Source organism: Canis lupus, chromosome 14 (genome assembly GCF_003254725.2).
Source record: "Canis lupus dingo isolate Sandy chromosome 14, ASM325472v2, whole genome shotgun sequence".
NCBI classification, from domain to species: domain Eukaryota; kingdom Metazoa; phylum Chordata; class Mammalia; order Carnivora; family Canidae; genus Canis; species Canis lupus.
This window is the reverse complement of record NC_064256.1, coordinates 19164580-19191567: the sequence shown is the minus strand read 5'-3', so window position 1 is coordinate 19191567 and position 26988 is coordinate 19164580. Positions and strand designations below refer to the sequence as shown.

Genomic DNA, 26988 nt, shown 5'->3' with positions numbered 1-26988 from the left:
GGGGTAATTGGTACTCATCATTTGTTACAGAAGCAGAGGCAAAATATCTTAGTCATTAGTGCAATGGTAGTGAATTTTGGCTTATGTCAACTCAATAAGACACCAGGAGGAAACTGATTAGCCGGATGATGCAGAAGATGGCTATTTTTTCTATCATCTTGCTTTTGCACTGCTGTAGGGAAAAGGATAGTACTGATGAGGATCTTCTTAGGGATGGGATGGAACAGCATGTATCTCAAAGGATTCTGGCTATTCATCCAGGTTCTTTCCTGGTAACAATACTAATTACACCTACTGGGTCTTCCTGTGTGTCATGCAATATGTATGCTAAGTGCCATAATCACCCTAGGTAATATTTAACCCCTATGAAAAAGGGGATAGAACCATTATTATTCCTATCCTACTGTGGAAGAAACTGAGATTTAGAAAGATTAAGTAATTTATTCAAAGTCAGGTAGGCAATAAAATGCCAGAGCCAGAACTCTCTGGCTTCTTATAACCTTGACTCTGGGTAAACCGACTGTGCCCTCAGACCGCAACCCTACTCTTAATCCAGTTGGTATTTCGGTAAAAAGTTACATCATCGGTAACAAATAAAAATGGTAAGAATGTAGGAAGAGGTCAAGTTAAAACCCTCACTTCTGACTGAGGTTTGGGAGAGCAAGGGAAACAGAGAGCAAAACATCCACAATGAAAATCCTCAGAGCACACATTCTGCCAAGATAGGTCTTCCATGAGTCAAAAGAATAGACTTCCTAATTCTGTGAGCAAGAGAAAGGTTGGAAAAAATATAAGGCTAACCATGACATATCCTGCTGGAATATTAGTAGTGCTGAAAGAGAAGTTAAGAAACCTAAACCATTAACTATATGCGGCAACTGGAATAATACAGACTCATTCATAAAACATAGTAGTTATTGGTTTTTGTTTGTTTGGGTTTTGGTGGGTTTTTTGCTTGTTTTTGAGAGAGTGAGAAAGAGCACTGAATGGGAAGGGGAAGAGAGAAGGGGACAGAGAAAATCTCAACAGGCTCCATACCCAGCACAGAGCCCAATGTGGGGTTCAATTTACAACTCTGAGATCTCGACTTGAGCCAAAAGCAGGGGTCGGACACTTAACTGACTGAGCCACCCAGCTGCCCCCATAGTAGTTACTCTTAAAGAAAGGGGTCAATCAATATTTATTGTCAATTATGTGTTAAACCCTGTGCTAAATACTTTAAGAAAAAAACATAGATTTGTGCATTATCACATCCCAATTTTTATTAAAAGTTTATATTCATAAATTAAAAGGTTATGTACATGCTTAATAGTATTATTATAGATGACCAAAAATTAATACTGTCATTAAAACTCAAGCTATTCCAAGGAACTTTTTCTTTCTTATGAAATCACACAGCCTCCTTTGAGCTCCTTGAAGGGATTTTTGTCCTCTGGGATGCCCTTTACTAGTGGATCTTCCCCAGATCTTTCTTCAACATAATCCCTTACTTCTTCACAACATTTGGAGACCTTAAAAGAAAGGAGAAAGAAATGACACATTTGGTTTAATACAGAATACTATAGCATCCAAGAACGTATTATAATTTCTGTGATCTTTTTAATCGTGGTTCTGGTTTCCACCAATGCATATGTACTTTCTAGGAGAGAAGAAGAAACAGCTGCTCTTCTTTCTGTCCTCCTAGACATCTTCAGGCAAAGGATAACCATCTGGTCACACTCCAGCTAAAGGCTCTCAGTAGACACAGCCTCCAGCTTCTCTAAAGGAGATCAGAACAGGGATCAGAACATAGCTGGCAACAGAAGTCAACAGTGTCACCAGAGTGAACATTGATTAAATCTTTTTCCTCATTCCAAAAATGTGACCTGCAAGGGTGGAAGGAATGAATAATTTTTGAATTCCAGACTTAGCACCACTCCTGAATTCTCAGAAGTATATACATGTAATTTTATTTTAAAGTCTTTTACAATGATTGATCATGACAGTACATTAGAAGTTGAGTTCCAATGGGTCAAGGACCTTTGGCTGATTTGTTCACATGTACCCAGGCATCTAGAAGAGAGACTGTAGTCAGCTGGTGCTCAGTAAACAAGTATTTGTGTTTACATTACATCATTATTTGTGTTTTTGAACTTGCTCCTCAATCATCTGTACCATTGTAGTAATGACTTCATGAAAAACCAGGCTTTAGTATTTTAATGGACTCAGCCAGAGCTTAAATGGCCCATGTGCCACTTAATACACGTTTTAGAAAGAATCAAGGTTCTATAACATACATAAATATAAATGTGTATATACACATAAGAGCAAATAATTCATTTCCTTTAACTTTCAACTTTTCACTTAACTTACAATTCATGACATTGACGTGAAACTAATTCACTTCTGGCAGTCCACTAGGTGATCATTCCATAAGCTATCTAACTGATTTATTGTTTTTTTTTTAAATAAAATATTTATGCGATTTTTGTATGCAAATTTCCAGGAACATTAAACATAAGATTATAACTCTGCAAATTCATTATCGACATATTAGGAAACGTCATTGCTAACTGGAGCAAGGCATTGGTTGGGTGGCTTCTTCATATGATGATACTTGTAGTTTATACACAATTCTGAAATATGCAGTAATTTAGATTCACATTTTTTCCTTCTCAAAATTCAAAATTAAGATTTAGGTTTGCTTTTATCCCACTTCTCCAAACACCAACTGCTTTGGCCCCAACCAGGTGTCAGGAATAGAGGCTTAATTGCTGTCCTAATTCTACAGTCAGTGAGGGGTGGTTTTGACAATGTCTACCTAGGATCCGAGGCTATACGGAGCAATAAATTACCTAAAATCCTATGTGAGTGTGTGTTCAAAAATTACTTCAGTGAGGCTTACTATAAGTATTTATAGTTTAATATAGGATTACATGGCATGGTGGAAAGCATGGACACTGGATTCAGGGCATCCCCGGTTTGAATGTTGGATCGGCTGTTTATCATCATTTATTAAGAGAGTTCCTCTACAGTTTAGTCACTTTGTCTATGAAAAAGGAAGAACAACACTGGTTGCATTAAGTGCCTATCATACAACAAATGCTAGATCAAATGGTAGCTATTTTTGGCTATTACTACAAAGATTATCTTTAGTCTTTGCCTATTGCATTGACATGCAGTCATTGTAAGTCTGTCAGCTTTAAAAACTGTATGCAATGAGATGTGTTATTCTGACAGTACTAGTTCCTTGATAGCAAAATAGGTTGAGGCATAGTATGAACTATGATATGTATATATATAAATATATATATATTTAAATATATATATTATAATTAAAATATATATAATAATTAAAAAGTAATAATAATAGTGGAAAGTACTTGCTACGTCCTAAGTATTGTTCTCTGAGCTTTGTATATATTATTCCATTTATTCCTCCCAATTGCTCTCTGACTTAGATGTTGTTACTATTCCCATTTTGCAGAATATATCTCAGGTGAGTGTTCCACAGGGAGAAAGCTATGAAGTAGAATCTGAACCAGGGATACGGTTCCAGTGTCTACCTGGACCATACTATAAGGACGCTATGCCATCCTGCATCAGAACTATAAGTTCAGGACCTAAAATGTGTGTGTGTGTGTGTGTGTGTGTGTGTGTAGTTTTGGCAGTCTGATATTAAGTTAGTTTGACTTCCAAATGCAAGAAGATTTTTGAGTAGCAGGGAAAAGGACCCCCAAACTGATAGGTGGTGATGTATGTGATGTTTACACAAAATAAAAATTCCCAGATAAGCTTGCCACAAATGAATAATAAACATGAATATAATCAAATTGCCTTCAAAACAACAATCCTGAGTAAATAAATAATGAAACAGCATTTGGATTTTTCAAGTCAGGAAGAAAAAATAACTTTCCTTTATTTATCCCAAAAGTTTATTTTTCCCAAATTATAAAGATAAAGATTTTAACGGTTTTGTTATGCATTCCAAGCTTCCGGTGCTGTGTATATATTTAATTTTATTTTTACATCAAAATGTTTTGCCTGTATGGAAAGAGCAACAGGGAAGTTTGAGACAATCATAAATAGAAAAGAAGCCAAAATTCCAATTATTATTGGGAGTAAGAGTCTTGAGCAAAGTATGAAGATAATACAAATTCCTTTTTTTCCGCTTTGGCTTAATAAAATGATTTTTTGAAAAAATATGAGATACTCTTATCACTCGTGGAGGAGTTTTTGTTCTACTTACTTTCCTAAAATGAAGAGATCTAAAATACGTATCTATATTTTCCAAGCTTCAGTCACTGTTTGTTTGGAGGAAGCCTATTCCTTTGCCATTTCTCTCCTTTTAATGGCAGAGAACTCTTGGTAACCATTTCCAAGATCTGTTAGATGTTTTTAGGAGGAATGAAGGAGTTCTTGTGCTTGAACTCATTTTTATTTGCAAAGAAGGAATAGAATGTACTCATTCAGACTAGCCATGACAGTGCTGGAGGAGATGAGGTCTTGGCTAAAAGTATTTAAACATCAAAGTATTGCATTAAATAAAGAGAAGCTTATCAGTTTAGAAAAGTAAAAACAAAATGCCTATATGCATTGCTTCATTTTACTGCTTAAAATACAGTCTTGGTGTCATTCTTCATTTCCTTTTTCTTTCTCTCTCTCTCTCTTTTAAGACAACTCCACAAAACCAGAAAAACATTTTTAGTTTAGTGGTCATTAAAAAAACAAAAAACCAAAAAAACAAAACAAAAAAAACAGGCTAAGGGCTGGATTTGGCCCATGGAAAATAATTTGCCAAACTTCTAGAGTCTAAGTCAAGAGATAATTATGATCATTAATTTTCTTAATACCTGATGAATTTTTTACCTGAACCACTCATTTTTAACTACATTGAGCCTCTCCAGTGAATGGCATGGGGGAGGACAAACCATTTTCCCTCTACCCTTTTAGGCTCTTGGTTGAGACACTGCTGTTAGTAAAAAAGGCAGATTAATAGGAGAAAAAACACATAGAAATTTAATAGCATGTATACCTCTTGTGTACATAGGAGAGACCCAAGAAAACAAAGTAACTCTCTGAAATGGCCTAAGACACCCCCTTAAACATCATCTCCAGCTGAAGACAAAAGATATTGGGAACTTGGGTGGGGGAAAGCCAATTATGGGAGGTTTTCAGGAAAAGTAGTCAGTAAAATTCCACTTATATCAACCATATTTAAGTCTTAGCTTTCTCTAATTATAAGAGGTTCTAAAGATTTAGAGTCATTCTTCTCTTCCTGGTATAGAGAGGGAGATACCCTTATAAATAGAGACTTGTCTTATAATTGTAAATATCTCTTACAGAAGGGCAACTTTTACTTAATTTCCAGATATTCTCTAATATTTGCTGTTTCTTAAAAATAATCAGCCTAAAATAATACTTATGTCAAGGAGGTATATGTTGGGGTGGCAAATTCTGCTCCCCTGCAACAGTTTCTGACCTGGTAGTTCTACCATATCTATAGTTTAAAATAAAATTCAAAAGAGAGCAGCAGTTTACCAGCATTCTTTCCAGGGTCACTTCTTTCTTGAGCTGGTCAACTTCCATCTTCAATTTGTCCTTTTCTGTCAAGTCTTCAATATTAATCACTGGCATCTTTTGCCTGCTGAAAAAATAGACAATTCATATACCCAAATTGCTGGGCATGCTTCAGTCAATATTAGCCAACCCTTCCCTCAGCACTTAACTTACTAAGTGAACTGTTTCTTTGCTTTAGCTTTCTATGATAACTGATTTCTTATGAATGGTCTCTGAACAATTCTAGCACTGCACACTAGCCTTGCAACTTTAAAGCTCTTTATAATCTTCACTAATATGATTAAACCAAGCATTTGACTCTAAACACCTGCTAGTAGGTTTGTGGGGAGAGGTCAGTTTAGTCAGTATATAATCTTAAACATCCAAAGCCTCTCTTCCTTGCTTTTTCTTTTTTTTTTTTTTGCATAGTGTAAAAGTTTGGGTTTCTGACCCTCATCTCCAGCACCAAACCCCTCCATCATATGATTTATGCCATTTAAGTTAGTTTGAGGTCATTTTGAGGACTGGCCATTAATCCCCTAAATCGCTAAAGTATTTAATCTGGTATTAACAGAGAACTATACAAAAACTGTCATTGTAAGTTCTCTATAAATAATAGATTTTATGAAATATGAACCAATAGAGTGGAGATATAGCAAACAACCTCACTAATCAGAAATAAACTAGCATATTTACTTAGGATGTGTCTCTAAACAATACCTGGAAGTTGTGTATAACTGTCACAATGCATTGGAAAGCAATGATGAGCAAATGTAGCAGGTTAAATGTGACACAGTGGGTCTGGTCTACTGATGTACATTGTAAAAGAAAGATTTGCACTCTCAGCAATCTCTTCTTCTTAATTAGATCAATGGGGGAAGATGGTTCAGTAGCTGGTGGTACCCACATGCAATTGTCTGGAAAATATTTCATTGTAGCCAAGTGGCATCACACATATAATCTCTCCTTTTTTGGTCTTCTGTTTTTCTCCTTTGTCTCCCCAGTCCAATTTTTATAATGACATATTTTTATGAAAGTAGACATATTTAAGTCACATGCTATTTCAGCAAACAACATTACACATTTACCTAAAAATACTCTGCTAATAACTTATCAGAAATTAATGTATTTCCTTGTATTTACATCATGTTATCATTTCCAAAACCTTTGAGGAAATATTATTTCCCTTCTCAATCTTATAATGGACTGATATTCTTGGGGAAATATACATTTTAGTATATATTGTAGTATTGGAGAGCCCATGTGCAGGTGTATCCTTCCTTTCCTTCTCACTGCCTTCAGACCATCTGTAACCATTCACAAGCATATCTACCTTTGCTGATCATTTTTAGTTGTTGACATTATCCTTTGCACAATTTTTTCTCCATCTCAGAAAACTAATTCCACTTGGCAAAGGCTCTGACACTTCAGTGTGTATAAGAATCATGTTAGGAACTTATTAAAATATAAGCACAATCTAAACGTTTTGATCTGGAATAAGGCTTAGAATTTCACTTCTCTGTTTTAGAGACTCCCTACCATGTTATTGCTAATAAAATGATCACTCATTTGCTCTTGCTAGGTGTGTGGCCCTGATGAAGTTACTTCACTTCTCAGTTTACTAGGAAATAGGAGCAATATGATTACCTACATTGTAGATTTCTTGAGAGGAATAAAGATTATGCAATGGCATGTAGCACAGAACAAGTGTTCAGTACATGTTAGCTGGGTTACTCACTTATTCTGTACCTTTAGACTTTCAAACTGTGCTGCCTTACATGTCACTTGCTGAAAAGCTTTATAAGCTTTATAAGTGCTCTTAAGGGATACCGTTTGGGCATGATTTGGCTCCCTTAATATCATGCATAACAGATACTGCAGATCCCTGTCTAGATCCCCCTTTCCAGGGTGGGGTGTTCATTTTCCCAGCAGCTACATGTATTGGCTTCCAGGGACAAACTTTCTGCATAGATTTGTTCTTAGCTGATGGGAACCACTTCAACTGGTAATGTCTGGGAGGCTATGCTTTTAGGTGGTCCCTGTGGGTGACCTGTATAGCACATGGCTGGCTGATAATGCCTAATAGTTAATAGCTCAGATCTACCTGCCTCTGGACTGAAAAACCCTGTAATTGAGAACCCTCCAGAGCTCCCCATGGGGTCAGGATAAGCTAGACATCTGAAACCACACCTTTGCTTAACTTCCACTTCATCTTGCTTTCCACCTTCCTTCAGAGATTTTGCATGAGAGCTCACCCTTGATAAATCACTTGGACAAGGATCCCCGTCTTAGGCTCTGATTCTAAGAAATCTAAGACACAGTGGGTTATAAGGACCTTTATAAGACCACGTATATCTTTCATAACTTTTAAGTCCTTACTCCTGCCTATTGTTCAATGCATAAAACAGAATCATGAAGTGTGGATGAAGTCACTTGCAAGTAATAAATATTCACCTAGGCATAGAAAAAAGTGCAAAGTATCTAACTTTATTAACAAATGATTTCTGAACTCTAAAATTTAATAATATCTTAAGTAAAGCACATTTCATTTGGTGGAAGTGAATCTTAGAAGATGTGAGAATGCTTGCCAAATTTGATGTCATAGGACTTGTATGAGAAAATTCAGAGAGTGAGGATCAAAACTCTCACTGCCCTCAAGGATTGCCAGACACACAGAGAAGGGCAGTGAATATTGTCTGCATGGAGTCTAGAGGCTCAGAGTTGCACTGAAAAGTTTAAAAGAATCCAGATATGGCATAATCTAATTATCTCTTATCCCATTTTACAGATGAGGTAATGGTGGTCCAGAGAATTGAAGTGACCAAATGATAAAACAGATGGAAACAGAACTGGGGTTACAACACAGGTGTTTGGGTTTTGGCCTGGAGTATTTCCAGCTCCAGCACACTTCTCTCTGTTACCCTTTTCAAATTAGTGTCAAAGAACAAATTGTTTTCTTTCTATGTAATTCTAAAGTATGAAAAAAACAAAGGGCATGAAGCCACTCTGCCATATTTCTCCTCGTACCTGGGCAGCTCAAAGCTTCCAAGTTGAGCCACCTTTCCATGGGAAGTTCTAAGAGGAGCTAGATCATATTACTGGCCCTATTACCAAGGATCCTGACCCCGGCTCCAGCAGAATGTTAAGAGGGGAGGATTGAAGACTCAGACCAACAAGCTAAGGTAGCAATTACAGCTAACTCAAAGGGAAACATACCGCTTTACGTAGAAAATATTTGCCCTTTTACTACTTCCATCTTACACTACTATCAGAGGAGGTAAGGTCCAAAATTGCAAAGAAAAGAGGATGGGGAGAAAGCATCTCAGAGTTGTACCCCATTCATAGAGCAGTGGTTCTCTGTGGGGGGCAATACTGCCCCCTCCAGGGCCTTTTGAATATATGTCAGGTTATTTATGGTTTTCAGGGTTTTTTAGTGTGGATAAGGGATGTAGGGAAGATAGAACTTTGTAGACTAGCTTAAATGTTTCACTAACTTTTTCCATTGGCTTTCTTGCTAATCTATTCTAGAATTAAAGTGGGCTAGTATGAAGTTCAAAAGGTACCTGCTTTCTGTTTTTACATATTATAGATAAGCATATTTTGAAGTAAGGCAACTTGACAAAATATTTAACTTATAAGGGCTATATTAGGGAAAATTATTGAAATTATTTTTAGAAGTCCTCTGTTTTATACAGAGGATCAATCGCACATTCTTTGAAATAGAAATATTGCTAGTACACTTTAAATATTTTGATTTATAAACATTTAATTTGACATTTTTCAGAAACAAATCCACTGTTTTATGCACAATAAATTTGTAATCATACAGCTATAAATTTTCTTATCTTGTACTGTTCTTTTTTATCCTGACATTATACTTGGGACTATAAAAATAGCTAACATTTTATTCATTCATTCAACAAATATTTACTGAGCGCTATTATATGCCAGACACTATGCTAGATGCTTGAGGGTAGAGCATGTTGCCCATGAGGAACATACATTCTAATGAGGGAGAAAGACAATAAACAAGATAAAATGTACCACATATTATATTGTGATAAGTGCTAGAGGAGGCATAATAAGTAATTTGTTTATTCCACAGACACTTATAAGATCCTACTTTCCAAGTCTTGCTCTTAGCCCTGGGAAATAGCAGATAAGTTCCCTGCTGTCACAGAGTTTATATAATAGTGAGAGGGTCAGACAAGTAAAACAAAATGAATAAACATAGTGATTTCAAATGACAAATGCTATAGTTTATGATAAGTAGTGACTAGGATGTGAAGCAACATCATCTACTGATTGGAGGTAGTGCCAGTGGTACTAAGACTGTCAAGAAGGAGACAGTGAAGGTCAGGAGATGAGCATTTCGTGTGCGGAGAAGGTCTAAGCAGAGGGAACAGCTCATGCAAAGGACCTGAGGTTGGAACAAATTTGTTGTACTAGAAGAATAGTAAACACAGTATAACGGGTATAGTGAGATCAAGGGAGAGTAAGGGATCATGGGATAAGGTCAGTAAGGGAGACAACAGTCAAATCACATAGAGTCATTCAGAGGAATGGTGAGGAATAAAATGAAGTGCTAATGAAGGGTTTTGATTTATTTTGAAGAAGTGAGGTGTTGTGACAGGGCCTGATGGGTTAAAAATACTCTGCTGTGTGGACTGCAAGGGAACAAAAGTAGAAACTGAGAGTTTATGTAAGAACCTAACATAATGGTCCCTTAAGAGCAGATAGATTTGAACAATATTGGTGGCCATGGGTATAAAGATATTTAGGAAGATTAGAGATGTGATTTGGAGGTAGAATTGACAGGACTACTGATGGATTGAGTGATGAAGGGATGGGAGATATCAAGAGTGATTACATAGTTCGGGGCTTGAAAGTCTAAGTAGAAGGGTCATTGACAGAAAGAAGGAGGATTGGAGTATTTGACCAAGACTTTGGTTTAAGACACATATCTGAGGGATCCCTGGGTGGCGCAGCGGTTTGGCGCCTGCCTTTGGCCCAGGGCGCGATCCTGGAGACCCGGGATCGAATCCCACGTCGGGCTCCCGGTGCATGGAGCCTGCTTCTCCCTCTGCCTGTGTCTCTGCCTCTCTCTCTCTCTCTGTGACTATCATAAAATAAATAAATTTAAAAAAAAAAAAAAAGACACATATCTGAGAGGTCTGTTAGATATCCAAGTAGAGATATTAAGTAGATGTTAAGTGTTTGGAATTCAGAGGTGAGGTCAAGATTATAAACGAATATATGTATATGTATATGTGTGTGTGTGCATACTTAAAATCACTTAAGAATAAAATATAGTTAGACAAGAGTACTCAAGGTTGAGCTTTGAGTCACCCCACCTTTAATGGACATGCAGAGAAGGAGATTGAGAAAGAATAGTCAACTAAGTAGGGGAAAACCAGAAGAATATGGTAAAGTAAAAACTAAAAGAAAAGCATTTCAAGAATAGGGAAGAATTTGAAATTGTTAAATACTGCTGAGATGGAAAAATGTGGTCCTTGAAGACCACAGAGGCAGCTGCTTTGGGTGTCATATGAATTGAGAGGTCCAGTAAGATGTGGCAACAGGATGAGGTGTCCTTGATGGGAGCACTTTCTGTTCTTCCTCTTCCCAATGTGCAAGTCGAATGGAGTGCAATGTGGAAAAAGGGGGGGGGGGAGGGGGAGATGAAGAAGTGGAAGGCAGATAGTGAAGACAACACTTCTGATAAGTTTTGCTGGAAAAGTGAGCAGTGAAATAAGGCTCTAACAGGAAAGGGATGAAGAGTCAAATATGAATTTAAAGTTTGAGACAGAAAAAATCAGAGATGGAGCACTCCAAATGGAAACTACTGAAAGAACTGATGTTGCAGAGGAGTGAGAGGAGTGAAGTTCTTGAGAAGGCATGAGGTGAAAGGACACAGAACAGTAGCTATGGAGTTAGTGTCTGATTGGACCAGAGCATGACTTCTATTGCACAGAAGGGAAGAGAATGTCAGAGATCCCACTGATCAGTAGGAACAACTCACACTTCTCTGGCTCATTCAGTATATCTAGTCCATATAGTGTACTCAACTCTCTTCTAATGCAGACCTTTTAGTGTGACTCCATTTTTTCCTTGGGTAATAGTCGAGAGAGAGAGAGAGAGAGAGAGAGAGAGAGAGAGAAAACAGTGAAATAGTGAGAGTCTTAGGAGATGTACTGCCCTTTCAAACTGCAACTACGGCCTCCCCCTCCCCCCAAATGGCAGGTTGTCTCTCCTGTGCGATTTAAGATATGAAAGTTTTTCCACGTAAAACTAGAACAAATGAACATATGGAGGGTTTATGGCAGACACTTTAGTAAATAATGTATAACTAACATGAGATTTGGGCTCGGTTATAAAAATGACAATATTTGTGTATGAAAGAGTGTCTTTACACTCGAAAGGTCAAGGTCCATTACCTTCTGCTAAATATAACCCTGAAAATAAGGACTTTAGTGATTAACTCTCTCAATCCTCTAATCTGATTATTAACATTGGCAGACGTTTCTCTTAGAGCATTATAGCAATGCATTCAATGTGTTTGTTCTCAATTACATACTTTATATTTGAATAAAAAAGAAATCTGTAATATAGCTGTCCAGGTACTGAACTAAGGTCATGAGCACATGTTATAAATAATTAGCCTGACTTAGGTCCCCACTAATGTGTAAGAAGAAGAAATCTGTACAGTGAGTAAGACCAGTGGATCAGAATTCAGACTGCCTGAGCTAGCTGTGTAGCTTTGGCCAAGTCACATATTCACCTAAAGTTTCAGTGCTCATTTGCAGAGTGGGGAGACTAAGGTATTATATCAGTGGTTACTGTGGGAGATTTAATGAGTTAATGTATGCAAAGTACAATGTAAATTCTCAATAAGCATCAAATTCATTATTACAGTTATTACTATTCCCACATGCTATGCAGGAGTTAGAGGCAATTTTCTCGGTCTTCCCCTCTTCCTGACATGCCATTCTCTGGTGGTTGGTAGCCCAGGCTAGAATTTTGGGCAGGTGGTGAGGCTGTACTGTGCCAAAAACATCTTGGATAAAATGGTCCAAAATTTGTCCCAACCTTCTGGGTGCCCTGCATAGTTAAGTATACAGCAATCTGAGTAAGAGAAAAGATGGTCTGACTCTGAAGTAGGCATGGTAATTGAGTGAACACATATGGAGGTAGAAGAGAACAGACATCACTGCAGACAGTCACTGCATTCCTGCAGAAGGCAATGCTTTACTAGAACCAAAGCAACTTTAAAAACCTACCACGGCAACTAGCTATTGAAGGAATGAGTCTCTGTGTCCCATAGGCATAGAAGATATGTTAGATATGTTTGTGCAGGTTGGTTTTTGTTTTGAATCGAGTTCTTGTTAAAATTTTATTTCCTCCTCCATGATCCCATAAAACCTAGCACATATCTTTAATATCGTACTAAAAACACCACACTGCAACTGGCTTATTTGATGTTCATTTGTCTACCCTACTACGCTGTGAGATCCCTAAATGTATTTATCTTTGTATCTCAAATCCTAGCACAAGGTTTGGCACATATTAAATATTAATTCTGCTTATTTTTAAAATATATGGATGAAAAAATGACCACGGTAAGAGACACATTAATTACCCCATTATCTCATTCCTCCTAAGGAGAACAAGAATAATAATATTAGGCATAAGGAATATCTCATCCTCTTACGTGACTCCACCTTATTATCCAATGCTCACAGATGCACTGAATATCAGACAGAGGGCGCACTAGAGCAAACATTTCCTACATGACCCAACTCGCTAGAAAAATGCCTCGGTGGTGGTGAAGGAGTTGCCTAAACTTGAACAAAATCCTTGTGATCCCTAATCTCTCAGAAGAGATTAACTGCCTTTCTTATCAAATGTTAAAGTTCTTGTTAGTGCCAGTTGGATTCACTTCAGATTTTGACAGGGCCTAAGCTAACAGGCAGCTAGAATTTTATTAAGAAGTTATCAATGTAACTCCTTGTGTGACTGTGTTATATAATATATATCCCCAAGTCACTGGGCTCAATTAATTCTCCTCATTCATTCATGAGCTAAATATGCCACTTCTCTCTAAGGTGTCTGACTTAAATTCATGATCGCTGTCCAAGCATGTGTGGCTCTTAGAAGCTAAAACATCATACTCAAGACTGGGGAATTCAAGAAGTAATGTGTTCCAAGTCAACTTTGTATCCATTTTTAAATTTTTTTTTTAATGAGGCCCAGAGGGGAGTGATGAGAAAGAATAGAAATAAGGATCTGACACCTGCACAAGTGCTTCTGAAGTCACTGGGTTTTAATTCTGGTATTTCATGTTCTACTCTCAGGTCTTTGAACAGTAGAAAGAGTCCAAGTATGGGAATGTCAGAAAGAACACAGAGCTGAATATCAGGAAGCTGGGTCCTACTCTCAGCTCTGCTGACAACTAAGGTAAGTAAACATGACTAGGTCTCCATTTATAATTCTGTAAGTTGAAAATAGTGGAATAGATAATATTTACAGTTCCTGCAACATTCAAATTATAAGAATTCCATGCCTTACTTAACAGAACTCCAAACTATTTTGAACTTCTATTTTTAGTCGCAGTCACTAAAACTATTACTTGGTATAACAATGACAAATCAATCTGGATGACTATTCTTTGCCTCCAGTCTTGTACTTCCTGTTGACTTTGGATAAAGGAATTCTTTTCCTTTGCTATGTGGTAACTTTTTGGCTTAGATACTGGTTTCAGGATATAGAACTACAGTGACATCCCTATGGAGGCTGGTTGTAGTGGTCACATGGCTTCGTCCACATGGTCCTCAGGATAAATTCTGTAATTTAAAGTAGTCCCAGAAAATTCAGATTCCCCGTATATTGGAAGATTTCCTTTTCATGGATAGAAAGATACTCAATGTTTTGCAATTAAGAGGAGTAATTTCCTTCCTGATAACCTGGCTTGACAATCTCAAAACTTCTCACTGTCCCCACTTGTTCATTTCTTTTTCCCTGTCTCTGCTCAGTGGTCACAGGGGTGTTAAAGATGTACCCTAGTTGGCATAGAATAAGGGAAGGAAATTAACATTTATGGAGTACCTCCGAACATGAATTTCACCCACCACAGAGGGGTGAAAAGCCTGATTTGGGCCCTGTCCCCATTCCCCTTCCCCTCCATGTGTGATCCCGCATCCTGAGAACTTAGGATGGAGGATTCTGCTCTGGCTGAAAGAACCCTAAGCTCATTTCCCCAGAAGAAACCATCATGAAGTTATATCTGATTGGGTGACACCTTCCTAGGCAGAGAGGTGATCTCTGAGCTCAGCCAAAGAGGAGAGCTGGTGAGAGCAATGCCCAAGGCCAGTTTATGTTGCTGTTTCCTGATTTTCATTGATACTTCATCTCAAAGTTTTGTGCCAAGGCTCTCAACGGCAATCGGAAGGTGGATAATCTGGCTGCATTCTGTTCCTGTGTGTAAGGAGCTAGAGCCCATCCCTTTGAGCACTTAAGTACTTAGTCCTATAGTCCTCATCAAACACTTATAAAGTACAGTCATTACATCCATTTTACAGATAAGGAAACTGAGGCTCAGAGAAAGAGTTTACGTGACTGTCCAAAGGAGCAAGAAATAAAATTCATTTTCTCATTGTGTCATGCAATTTCCCAAAATAACCTGCTCTAATTCGAGATTCCTACTTTTCTATGAAGCAAAAGATGATCAGAAAGTACCAACCCCCGAGAACAAAGGACAGAAGTGACAATAGTCAATGCTGAATGACAAGTCTGAATCAGTCCTTGAATTTATTTAAATCCATATGGGAGATATACTTAATAATCTTTAGAAGAATGAAAATCATATTCGGAAGAATGAAAATTTGAAGTTGAATTAACTTTTATCCTGAAAGTGATACTGGCTGTTTGATAAAACTTTCCCTACCCTATCAATGTTTGGGAAGGTCTAATCTGATTCTTCTATAGGTGTGTCTTTCCAAAACTAGCTGGCTATTTCAGTGGTTGGCGTGCTAGAGCCAGTTCACACTGGCTCTGGTGAACTGCTTGTACCTATCTATTTCCAATTCTGGTAGCTTGAAATAGGCCGTAGTGGGAGTACTGACACCATGGAAGTCAGTAAACTAAACAAATCAGCATGCTCCCTCCTTTTTCCCCCTTCCTGAGAGCTGGTTATTAAACATTTATCCTTACATCTTAGATTGTTGGTCTTAATCATAGATATCTGGTAATCTGACAGCATCAGTAACACTGAATATGTCCAAGCCAGGCTAGTTTTCTTAGAAGTATGATTCTATGTCATGACATCAGTATAACTGAAAACTGGCACAGAGGATATAGTGTGCAAAATGTTCCAGACTATTTTTTGTTGTTGTTGTTTTTTGTTCCAGACTATTAACTCACTGTAAGCATAGGGTTTCTCAGAAACTTTCAAGAGAACTCCTGTAAACTCCTTCCGGATCCTCAGGGGAAGCCAGGAATAATTATTCTCCTGAGAATATTACAGAAGAAAAAGAGGAGGAAAGGAAGACACATTCATCAAGAGAACCCATTAAACTGTTCTCCAAAAATATCTTTAATATTTCATGTGAAATCTGAGCATAGGCAATTTTTTTTTTTGTATAAATAAAAAGGTAGAACCAGGCTAAAATGTCAGAGGAGAAATGAACTTTAACAGACACACTGAAGATTAGGAAATGTGAAGGAAAGGGTTGATGTGGGATCTTGCATGGCCACTTCTCTTTGGATTTTCATGTTCCAGCTCAAAAAAACATAGCTACAATACTTACATACGGCTGATGGGAGGAAGGGTAAATAAAATGGTATAATCATTTCGGAAAGATGGCAGTTTTTAACATTTATAAATATTTTACCCAAGGGTAATAAAAGCTGTATGTATGCACAAAACAGCTTTATTCCTAACCGTCCCAAACTAGAACTATCCAGTAATAGGACATTTGTAATATATTCACATATTGGAAGAATGGATTCAGTATTTAAAAGAAATGAATTCTGCAATAATACGGTGTGTCTTAAAAAGTGGAGCAGGGACACCTGGGTGGCTCAGCAGTTGAGCCTTTGCCTTTGGCTCTGGGTGTGACCCTGGAGTCCCAGGATTGAGACCCACACCCGGCTTTCTGCATGGAGCCTGCTTCTCCCCCTCTGCCTGTGTCTCTACCTCTCTCTCTGTGTCTCTCTGAGTAAATAAGTAAAATCTTAAAAAAAAAAAAAAAAAAGTAGTGGAGCAAAAGAAGTAGAAACAATGTGTACTTTATTTTTTTTTTAAAGATTTTATTTATTTATTCATGAGACACACACACACACACACACAGAGAGAGAGAGAGAGAGAGAGAGGCAGACACTGGCAGAGGGAGAAGCAGGCTCCATGCAGGGAGCCCAATGTGGGACTGATCCCAGGTCTCCAGGATCACACCCTGGGCTGAAGGCGGCACTAAACCGCTGAGCCACCGGCTGCCCCAATATTATTCCATTTGGATGAGATTCAAGAACAGCCAAAGCTAACCTCTGGCAATCGGAAGCGGTTGCCCCCGCCTGGTATTGGAAGGATGGGCTGGGAAGGGGTATGAGAGAATGTGCTGGGGTGCTGCAAGTGTTCTAATACTTGATTGCAATGGTGCTGTACACTTAAGACACATGATGAGTCTTTTATTAAATGTAAATTAAATCTCCACCGAAATAGGCACATATGTATAACTGTAAATAAATACACGTACTTAAATTTCTAGTCTAATTAAGGGATCAATTGCAAGGACACAGGCTCCCCGCAGCGCACTGAATTCCACATTTTCTCTCTGCCCTTGGAATACTTGGACGTCGTGCTTTCCAAATGAGGACTCAGGCTTCAGGGTGATGCTGCAAGCTGGAGCCTTGTGCAATCACCCCCAGGTCACTTCCCTCCAGCTCGCTGACTTCCCATTCCTGACACAACGCCCCATCCAGTCATCCCCGCCCAGGATAGGAGAAAGTTGGGGAGGCAGGTTCAACCTGGCGGGGAATTCCTCTCCCGCGTACGCTTTCCAACCCCGGGCTGCGGCGGGTCACAGCGTGTGGGGCATGAATCAGCCTGGCGGGCTCGGCACCGGCACGCCCCGCCCCGTCCGGGGTCGGAGGACGCTCACCCTACATAAAGCAGGCACCCACCGCGTCGGCACCCAGGCTGCCCGGAGGCCGGACTCGGTGCACCCTCCTCCCGCCGGCACTTTCCAGGAACGCCCCCCGGAGGGCCGCGCAACCCGACCGCATGGACCCCGCTGGCCCCTTCGGGGTGTTGCTGCTGCCGCTGCTCCTGATGGGGACCGCGCTGGGCGACGGTGGTGCGGCCGCGCCAGGTACCGGCCGGGCCGGGGCCCCCGTCTCAGCTGCGCGGCGAGGGCGCTGCGGCCGCGGGGGGTCCCCTGCGCCCGCTGCCTGCGCCCCGCTCTCCCGGGGCCCCCGTCTCAGCTGCACAGGGCGTCCAGGAGCCGCGGGAAGGGCCCCCCGGGCCGGAGCTTGTACTCTCTCCCCGCGACCCCCTGGGCTGGGACACGCGGGGACCGAGGCCCCCGGGGAGCAGCTGCCTTCCCAGAGACAGGCGGCCGCCCTGCCGTCCCTCAGGCTCTCCCTCTGGTCCTGCAGGAGCAAGCAGCGCGGAGACCTGCCTCCTGCCGCCCGACGTGGGGCCCTGCCGGGCGCTGATCCCCAGTTACTACTACGACAGGTACACGCAGAGCTGCCTCCCCTTCACCTATGGGGGCTGCCGGGGCAACGCCAACAACTTCGAAACTTGGGAGGCCTGCGACGAGGCTTGCTGGAGGATTGAGAGTAAGTGGCGGTGGGCAAGCCCCAGGCTCTTGCGCGGCCCCTTCCGCAGAAGCAGGAGGGCTGCTCGTAAACTCCTTTCCCAGATCCCGTTTCCTACAGTGAGCTTTAGCCTGCATTCTTCCCAGACGTTAAGTAAGGCTCACTCATTATTTCCAGAAAGTAATCACCAGTTGACGGGGGCTAACGAATCTCTCGCCTAAGTGGCCTTTATCGTAATGCAGAGGGTCTGTACAGGTTCGGGGCAAGGGTTCACTGTAGGGCACAGTACTGCAGGGGGTACATAACGTGTTAGGTGCTGCCCAAGTACTTTTCTTTTTTTTTTTTTAATTTTTATTTATTTATGATAGTCAGAGAGAGAGAGAGAGAGAGAGGCAGAGACACAGGCAGAGGGAGAAGCAGGCTCCATGCACCGGGAGCCCGACGTGGGATTCGATCCCGAGTCTCCAGGATCGCGCCCTGGGCCAAAGGCAGGCGCCAAACCGCTGTGCCACCCAGGGATCCCTACTTTTCTTTATCATTAGTTCTGAGCTGATGGTTTTTGTGCCCCCTTGAGAGCACCATTTCCTCAGTGCCGATTATCCGTCGATCTGAAATACTGTCAGCGGATTTTATTGTTAAAGTGTGATTTAGCTTGACCTTCACTTTTCCTTTTGTCCCGATGCCCAAACATGTTTTGGGTTAGTAGAGGGATATAGTGGAGATTCATGATCATGGTTTTTATTTCATTTAAATCATATTTACTGTATCTGTTGAGGCCAGTAACAAGACATGAGACTCTGCCATTCAAGGAGCTAAGCCAAGGGAAAATGTGTATTCCCGTGAGTAAGCTTGATTAACTACACGTGTAGAGAAATGAGAAGACCCTGAGAGAACAGAGAGTTTCCACTGTATCTGGCTGACTCTGGTCTGGAGCCACTATTTAAAAAAAATCTAAATAACTGGATTAATGAAAAGTCTTTTGGGGATTTACTATCCCAGGACAAAATGTGATACTCTTATCTCCCCAGTTGTTTCTGGAAAATACAGTAGTTTTGAAGTAATACTAAGAAAGCTAATTTTTGACTGACATTGTTTTATGCCCTCCTTTTTCTAGAAGTTCCCAAAATTTGCAGGTTGGAAGTCAATGAGGAGAAGTGTGGAGAGAACAAAGAGGAGTATTTCTTCAATCTAACATCCATGACATGTGAAAAATTCCTATCTGGCGGCTGTCACAGCAATGAGAACAGGTTCCCGGATGAGGCTGCTTGTATGAACTTCTGTGCACCAAAGAAAAGTAAGTACTATTTTTTATGGGGCTTCTATCTCATTTCTTTAAGATTTTAGGATGAAAAAAAGTCAATAATTTTATGTGTAATTGACATGGCTTGTGTTCTGGGGATATCACATATAGGAGGATTCAATCTTAACAGTATTGCCCTGTGAGGGAGTGTTATTATTCCCATGTTACATATGAGAATACAGGCTACCAGAAGTTAATGACTTGCCAAATTCTCAGGGCTGGAAAGTCATAAAGCCACGTATGATTTAAGTTTCTGCTTCCTGTTCTAAATGGTTTCTTCAGAACTATTTCTCATCTACTCAATTTACACACAAAAATCACAGTATTCTGGGGGTGCATGGGTGCCTCAGTCGGTTAAGTATCTGACTCTTGATTTAGGCTCAGCTCATGATCTCCGGGGTCCTGGGATTGAGCTTCAAGGTGGCCTCCATGCCCAGCATGGAGATTGAGATTCTCTTTCTCCTTCTCCCTCTGCCCTCCCCCCTCTGCTTGCTCTCTCTCTTTCTCTCTCAAATGAAAAACAAAATCTAAAAAAAAAAAAAAAAAAAAAAAAAATCACAGTATTCTGAATGCCATGACCTCAGGTTTGTATGGAATCACTTGTGTACAGATGTAAGATGTGAATCTTGAAAATTTCTCTCTAAAGTTTTTGGTTAGATTTCTACATCTTTTAGTAATTATAAACTGCAGGACAAAGAGATCTCTATTCTTCTCTTTTCTGATCTGATTCCTTTCCCCACATCCCCACACCCTCAGTCCCTGAAATGATGGGTTACTTGGGCAATATTTTTGCAGAGAGACATAATACAGGCATTTTCCCTAGGCATATTAGAGACACATACATCAAGAAATAAGGAAAATCTTAACAAACAAGGAATCTTGCTTTGGCAGCAACTTGAGGAAGCTCTGTATGTACCTCTGTGGTCAACATGCAAAATCTTGAGTTAAGGAGGAGGTGGTTGTTGCTGGTGTTTCCTTAAATTTTTTTTGTATAAAAGTGAATGTCCTAGTGGCGACTTGGAATTTAGATACATGTATCCTTAACTAATGATGGAAGGAGAGCTGATAAAAACATTTAAAATAAACCTACCAACAAGTTTACTGAAGCATGTCATATACCAACCCTTGATACATTGCCGATTTCTGCCTGACCATATCTGATTTTGGGTTTAATTTCTTTACACATTCGAATGATACAAGGACATAGCTTCAGAAGAAATTGTCTCCAGTTTATAAAAATTTTAGAATCAGCAAACTATGGCATGTAAGCTTTCTTGAGAATCGAGACACACTTTTTAAACCGTTTAGTATGATATTTAGAATTCAGAATGAAGCTTCACTGGGATTAGATTTTCTTCAGTCAGTTCAGTAATCATCACAGTTTATTAATTTTGGTATTTATTGCATTTCTAATTTTATTTTCTTTTTCATAAAGGTCCATCATTTTGCTACAGTCCAAAAGATGAGGGACTGTGCTCTGCTAATGTGACTCGCTACTATTTTAATCCCAGACATAGAACCTGTGAGGCCTTCGCCTATACTGGCTGTGGAGGGAATGACAATAACTTTGTTAGCATGAAGGACTGCAAAACTGTTTGTGTAAAAGGTAGTGGATTTTCTCATATTCCATTTTTAAACTAATTTTATAAATAATTCATAAGCACAATTATATTTTATGTATCCATTTTCCTAATAGCAGATTACCATTTCTAGACTACTTGTACATAAATAGCACTTTAGTACTGAACTGTTTTATTTAATGCTTCTACTGACTAGCTACAACACACTGTAGCTGTATACTTGCATTTTAAAGGTAGAAAGTCATTGACTTGAGGGGAGAGTGAGTAAAACTGACTTTATGATCATTAAAAATTGTTGAGGTGAGTTTGTAAGCATATTGGAAATGTTGATTTAAAGGGAGTCTATAGACTCGAGATATACTTATTTTTATTTTGTTGACTTTAAGCTTTGAAGAAGGAAAGGAATAAGAAGATGACAAAGCTTTCCTTGGTGAATAGAAGGCTGAAAAATTGGAAGAAGCAATCTTAACTTTTTCCCTTATATGTCATCTTGTGAATGCTATCGCCTCTATGATTAGATCTGAAGAATAATATGGCAACATGGGTAAATAAATCATTAATGATTTATTCACCAGTTTTTATTGCTACAGGTTACTTTTTTGTGTATTTTTATACATAACTAGCTGCTATTCAAATGTGAATCTACTATTTTTAATTTACTGTTCACCTATGTTTTATGAAGTTGAATTCTTGCTGTGCATAAAGGTATACAAGCAAATATGACTCACCCAGTTCTTGGGGTTGCTTTTCCTGACTTCAGAAGGTGATAATAACTGAAAAGCATAAGACAATATAATCATGTTCTCTTAACACATGATCATAAAAAGGACCAGCAAACACATTTCATTTTGCATGTAAACGTTGGATTATATTTTAGGTCCAAGGACCTAAAACTTGCAGATTTACCAACACTTTAGAAAATATTACAAGTGCTATTATGCAGACATGACTAACTTCTGTTTGTACTGTGTCATTTGGAAGATAATAAACTATCTTTTTTGAATAAAAAGTTAGTAAATTTATTAAAACCAGAAATGCTTTCTCCTGGGGATAAGATTCTTTTTCTTTATCTACTTTTCCACCCATCTATCCCCACTAACATGTATATATTTGTTTATATATATAGATCTTACATTACTTCGTAAGATATAATAGATTGGAGACCACTAAAATTGTTAAAATTTTTGAAGTGTTCAAGGCATTTATTTATATTACACCAGAGAGCATGCATGAATTTAATAATATAAATTCCACTACTGAATTATTCTTGATAAAATGATCATTCCAGTTAAATGGTTTTCTTCTCTTTAATAAAAATATTTTTTAAAATTCCTACATTTTCATGGCAAGATTAATATGTTTAAAAGTATGCCTCCAATCTAGCAAAATTTTAAGTGCATTGACCTTTGCTTGAGCAATCCCTCTTTTCAAAATCTATCCTAAAGGTATGGTGACAAAAATACAAAATGGTATAACCCTGAGGACATTCACTGATATATCATTTGGAACAACTAGAAACAAATCCTCAATAGGAAATTGGTTGAAGATAATCATCAATAGGAGAACTGGTTGAAGGAATGGGTGAAAAACGAGCAAAATATCTATATATGGATATCATCTGATCTTCAGAATAGGTTTTTAAAAACAGGGTCTAGGGCAGCTGGGGTGGCTCAGCGGTTTAGCGCCACCTTCAGTCCAGGGCATGATCCTGGAGATCCAGGATCAAGTCCCATGTCAGGCTCCTTGCATGGAGCCTGCTTCTCCCTCTGCCTGTGTTTCTGCCTCTCTCTCTCTCTCTCTCTCTCTCAATCTGTCTTTATGAATAAGTAAATAAAATTAAAAAAAAACAGGGTCTAGAACATGAATAAACACACATCACAAAGGACATAAAGATATTAAAAATAGTTACCTATCGCAGGACAGAGGCCTAACAATACAAAGAATATGACTACTTCTGGTGACTTTCAAAGCCAATATTTTGACTATCTTTTAACGGATGTAATCTGAGGCTCAAATAAATTTTGAAGAAATCTGAAAATGCATTTAGTAGGTTTTTTTTTTAAGATTTTATTTATTTATTTGAGAGAGAGAGAAGACAGAGGGAAAGTGAGAAGGAGTAGCAGACTCCCCACTGAGTTGGGAGCCCTACGTGGGCTTGATCCCAGGAAATTGAATCATGACCTTAGCCAAAGGCAGACACTTAACCAACTGAGCCACCCTGTTGCCCCTGCATTTGGTACACTTATTAGTAATATTGATACTGTTATTTTTGAACCTATCATATATAGAGTGCTACATTATACTATATATTCTGTAAGAAAATATAAGAATTTATATCTCTTTAGAAGTCAAGATTTTCAGTGTTAAGAGAAAAAATATAAATACAAAATTAAGAAATTTAGAAAAAAAACCTTTAACTCTTAAATTGGGATATAAATATTAGCATGAACTCAAAATTTTCTCTTTCAAAAAAAAAAAAAAAAAAAAAGAATTTCCACCTGCCCATTGAAAAGTCCTTGAAGCAATGACAAACTAGTAGCAGTAAGTATGCCTTGCATTCAGATTGTGGTCTGTAAATATGATTTCTCACTAAAAGGAACCAGGGCTCTTCAGAGAAATCATTGAATCCAGGTCTGAGACAATAGATAAGATGAACCTGGGCCATCTTATACCAGATAGCAAGGAAGCTATTAAAGACTAATGAATTATGTCACAAAAATAGGAGAGTAACAGTAAGGGCTTTTCAGCGATCTAAAATGAGGCAATATGAACATCAAAACAAATAATAACAATATATATAAGAATGAATACGAAACAAGTAAATAATTACACACACATGTTGATCACTTTTGGAGGTTCCTAGGGCACTCTCTCATTCCTTTGAAAAATGATAAATTAACAGAAAGAATAAAGCATTTATCCCATTTTGCTTATCCTTAAAATTATACCAAGAAATGAAATAACGTGTGAAAGTTATTCACAGAAGAATCTCACCTAATACACACATGAAAATGTTAGAAGATACCTCTAATGAAAGTATACATCTGGGTAATGATCATCTATGGAGGCTGAAGCCATGGAATGAATGGCTGATGGAGGAATTAGGCTTATGCCTTTGAATCCATGGATAATTTTAACATTACTAAAAATGTACCAGAAGACATTATTTGCTTCTTGATATGACGCAATAAGTAGTGCATACCTCCTCCCCATGAAGGAATCTTGCAGGAAGAAAAAAAAAATTCAACCGCAAGTTAATCAAACCTCTAAATCTCACTATCATATTGCCAGATCAGGAGACGACATTGGGGATAAAGGTACAAGTTACAAGAATGCAGGGAAGGTCAGTCAGCCAAATCCATAATGTTAGCTGCTGTATAGGCAAACAGCTTAGGTTCTCCAAGAAACCAATGAAATTTTTTAAAGGAATGGGGGGAGGAGGCAGTGATTTTATAGCTTTTACAGGGGATGTAACAAAAAGCAGCATGTCATTAAGAGGTTTTGGCTGAATAAGGCCTGTATTTGTGACTACTTTTGGTAGTTTTTGAGAATGATTATTGCAGAAGGATTTTCTGTATTCTGGGATTGTCTGGTATGTGATCCAGAGCCTTTGGGAATTCTGGGGGTTCCTAGTGCTACAGGAAAGCTTGATTTGGTGGCTGCTGCCTTTAACTCCCCTGCAGCCAAAAGCCCTCAGGAGACTGCTCAGCCTACATTCAGCCTCCAGCTGCAGCTCTCTGTTCAGGTTGGGCAAGAATTAGATCCTTTAGAAAACAATTTTCTAATCCCCCAAACCTCTGCCATTTTATTTTAATGAAGATATGTATAAAGCTGTCATAGGTCATCCTACAGTCTAAGGGAAATTCCTTCTTGCCACAATCAGCCTGAAGACAAGTCACTGCTGTGGTTTCACCAGACAGACTGATTAAAAGGAATGTCTCATTCGGGGACACAAAAAGACACAAAAAAGAATGGGTTGGCTTTTAATAACATAGTCTTTTATTGAAAAAAATTATTCTGGATCACCACTCACTCATTCCTCCTCTATGCATACACACTGTCACATGTTTAACCATAGAAACTGCAATGGAAACGTTAAGATTGCCTGGATCACAGGATCTCCAAGTATACATGCTGTCCCTGCCAACAGTCTTGTAGACATTTAACTAATGATATTATTCAGTAAGGGAATGTCCTCTGGAGTGTCTGTCCTTGTATTACTATAGTGGCTGCACAAGCTTATCTTCATAGGCTTCATGTTTCCAGTAAAATATAGGTCTTTTTTTTAAAAAGATTTTATTTATTCATGGGAGACACACACAGAGAGAGAGAGAGAGAGAGAGAGAGAGAGAGGCAGAGACACAGGGAGAAGCAGGCTCAATGCAGAGAGCTTGACGTGGGACTCAATCCCGGGTCTCCAGGATCAGGCCCTGGGCTGAAGGCGGCACTAAACTGCTGAGCCACCCAGGCTGTCCCAAAATACAGGTCTTGTGATAAAAATAAGGAAAGGTAGAAAAGTACAGTTTGTAGTTTTAAGATATTCTTTGTCTAGATATTCTGTTATAAGCCTGGAATGGAGGCAAGCAAATGTGGGAATCTGAGTCATTACAAATTATTTCTCCCTTCACTCAGTATTCAATTGGTCACCAAGTATATGTATTCAAGTCTATGCTACTACTGCTTTATTCCACGAAAATTAACACATTCTCCCATGTTTCCTTCCTGCCTGTCTGCTCCCTATCCAGTCATGCACACTGATGCCAGGGTAATCTTTCTGAAAAAAAAATCTTATCAGGTTACTTCTCTTAAAACTCTTCAATGGTTTCCTATTGAATCTTCATGTTAACTGTCCAAGTTCCTAGTGTGCCATTTAAGATTTCTTCTTACAAGAGGACCATGCCATTCCTCTCCAGATATATCTTCCCCATTCCACCATCATCTGTAAGCTACAACTCAGTTGCACTAAATTATAGTCAATTTCCAAAGAATGTCATACTGCTTTGTTTTTTTGTAATGTAGTTAACAAATTTTGTGCCTGAGAACCATTCAGGGAGCCAGGGATAGGGTAGGCTCCTATGCCCCATGCCCAGGAGTTTTGACTTAGTAGATTTGAGTTGGCAAAGATATATATTACAAACAGTGGTTCCAGATGATTAGGAGGTACACTGAGTGTGTCATACTTTGAGGAATGCTGGTTTATGCTGGTGGTTTTTTTCTTTTAGTTTTTTATTTTTATATTTTTACAATTATAGATATTTTTAATATTTATAAATATTTTATATTTTTATTTTTTATTAGTTTGACTTAAAAAAAGTTATTATGCATATTGTATACTGAATAAAAAATTAAAATTATATAAAAGGGTAAAAACAAAAATAATCCAGAATTTCACCACTAAGTGATAATCAACTACCTTTCTGTTTCCTTGAAGTAGAAATAACTTAGTCAAGAGGTATGAACATGTTAATGGTCTCAATATATACTGAAAAATTACTTTATAAAGTTATATCAGCTTACCACCATCTAAGAATCTAAGAATGTATGCAAATGCCCAAGTCATTGGGTTTTAAATGAACAGAAAACAACTCATTTCTTTCTTATAATAAATTTATATCTCATCATTATTTTAATTGGCATTTCCAGGATTATAATTAAGGTTGAATCTTTAAAAATTTTATATATTTTCTTTCATTAAAGGTTAATACTTCCCTTTAAATTTAGCTTAAAATTTTTAACATAAAAATATAGTTTAAA

General features: G+C 38.5%; 2 protein-coding genes across 37 annotated transcripts in view; one reads left to right on the top strand and one right to left on the bottom strand.

The window, feature by feature from the left end:
* Positions 1–1251: 1251 nt before the first annotated feature.
* GNGT1 (G protein subunit gamma transducin 1) overlaps positions 1252–26988 on the bottom strand; it is a 346832-nt gene continuing 321095 nt past the window's right edge. For 20 of the 36 annotated variants that reach the window (XM_049093550.1, XM_049093568.1, XM_049093570.1 and 17 more), the window contains 3 exons: positions 21963–22007; positions 5521–5626; positions 1252–1511 (listed from right to left, as the gene is read on the bottom strand). In XM_049093550.1, the coding sequence (XP_048949507.1) occupies positions 1383–1511; positions 5521–5626; positions 21963–22007 (280 nt within the window). In that variant the 3' untranslated portion in view covers positions 1252–1382. Of the gene's footprint in view, positions 1512–5520; positions 5627–15957; positions 16046–21962; positions 22008–26988 lie in introns of all 36 variants that reach the window. The other 16 variants (XM_049093560.1, XM_049093561.1, XM_049093573.1 and 13 more) reach the window with 5 other exon arrangements.
* On the top strand, positions 17522–22243 carry TFPI2 (tissue factor pathway inhibitor 2). Its single transcript, XM_025471355.3, has 5 exons — positions 17522–17903; positions 18190–18375; positions 19469–19648; positions 21090–21260; positions 21621–22243. Exons 1-5 carry the CDS (start codon positions 17816–17818, stop codon positions 21701–21703), a joined length of 708 nt encoding a protein of 235 aa, XP_025327140.1. The 5' UTR covers positions 17522–17815; the 3' UTR covers positions 21704–22243.

Excerpts from the sequence above, each read along its gene's own strand:
- TFPI2 (XM_025471355.3), top strand. The coding sequence starts at position 17,816 with ATGGACCCCGCTGGCCCCTTCGGGGTGTTGCTGCTGCCGCTGCTCCTG. Across the intron at positions 17,904-18,189 it reads CGGTGGTGCGGCCGCGCCAG|GAGCAAGCAGCGCGGAGACC; the intron begins GTACCGGCCGGG and ends CTGGTCCTGCAG. Across the intron at positions 19,649-21,089 it reads CTTCTGTGCACCAAAGAAAA|GTCCATCATTTTGCTACAGT; the intron begins GTAAGTACTATT and ends TTTTTCATAAAG.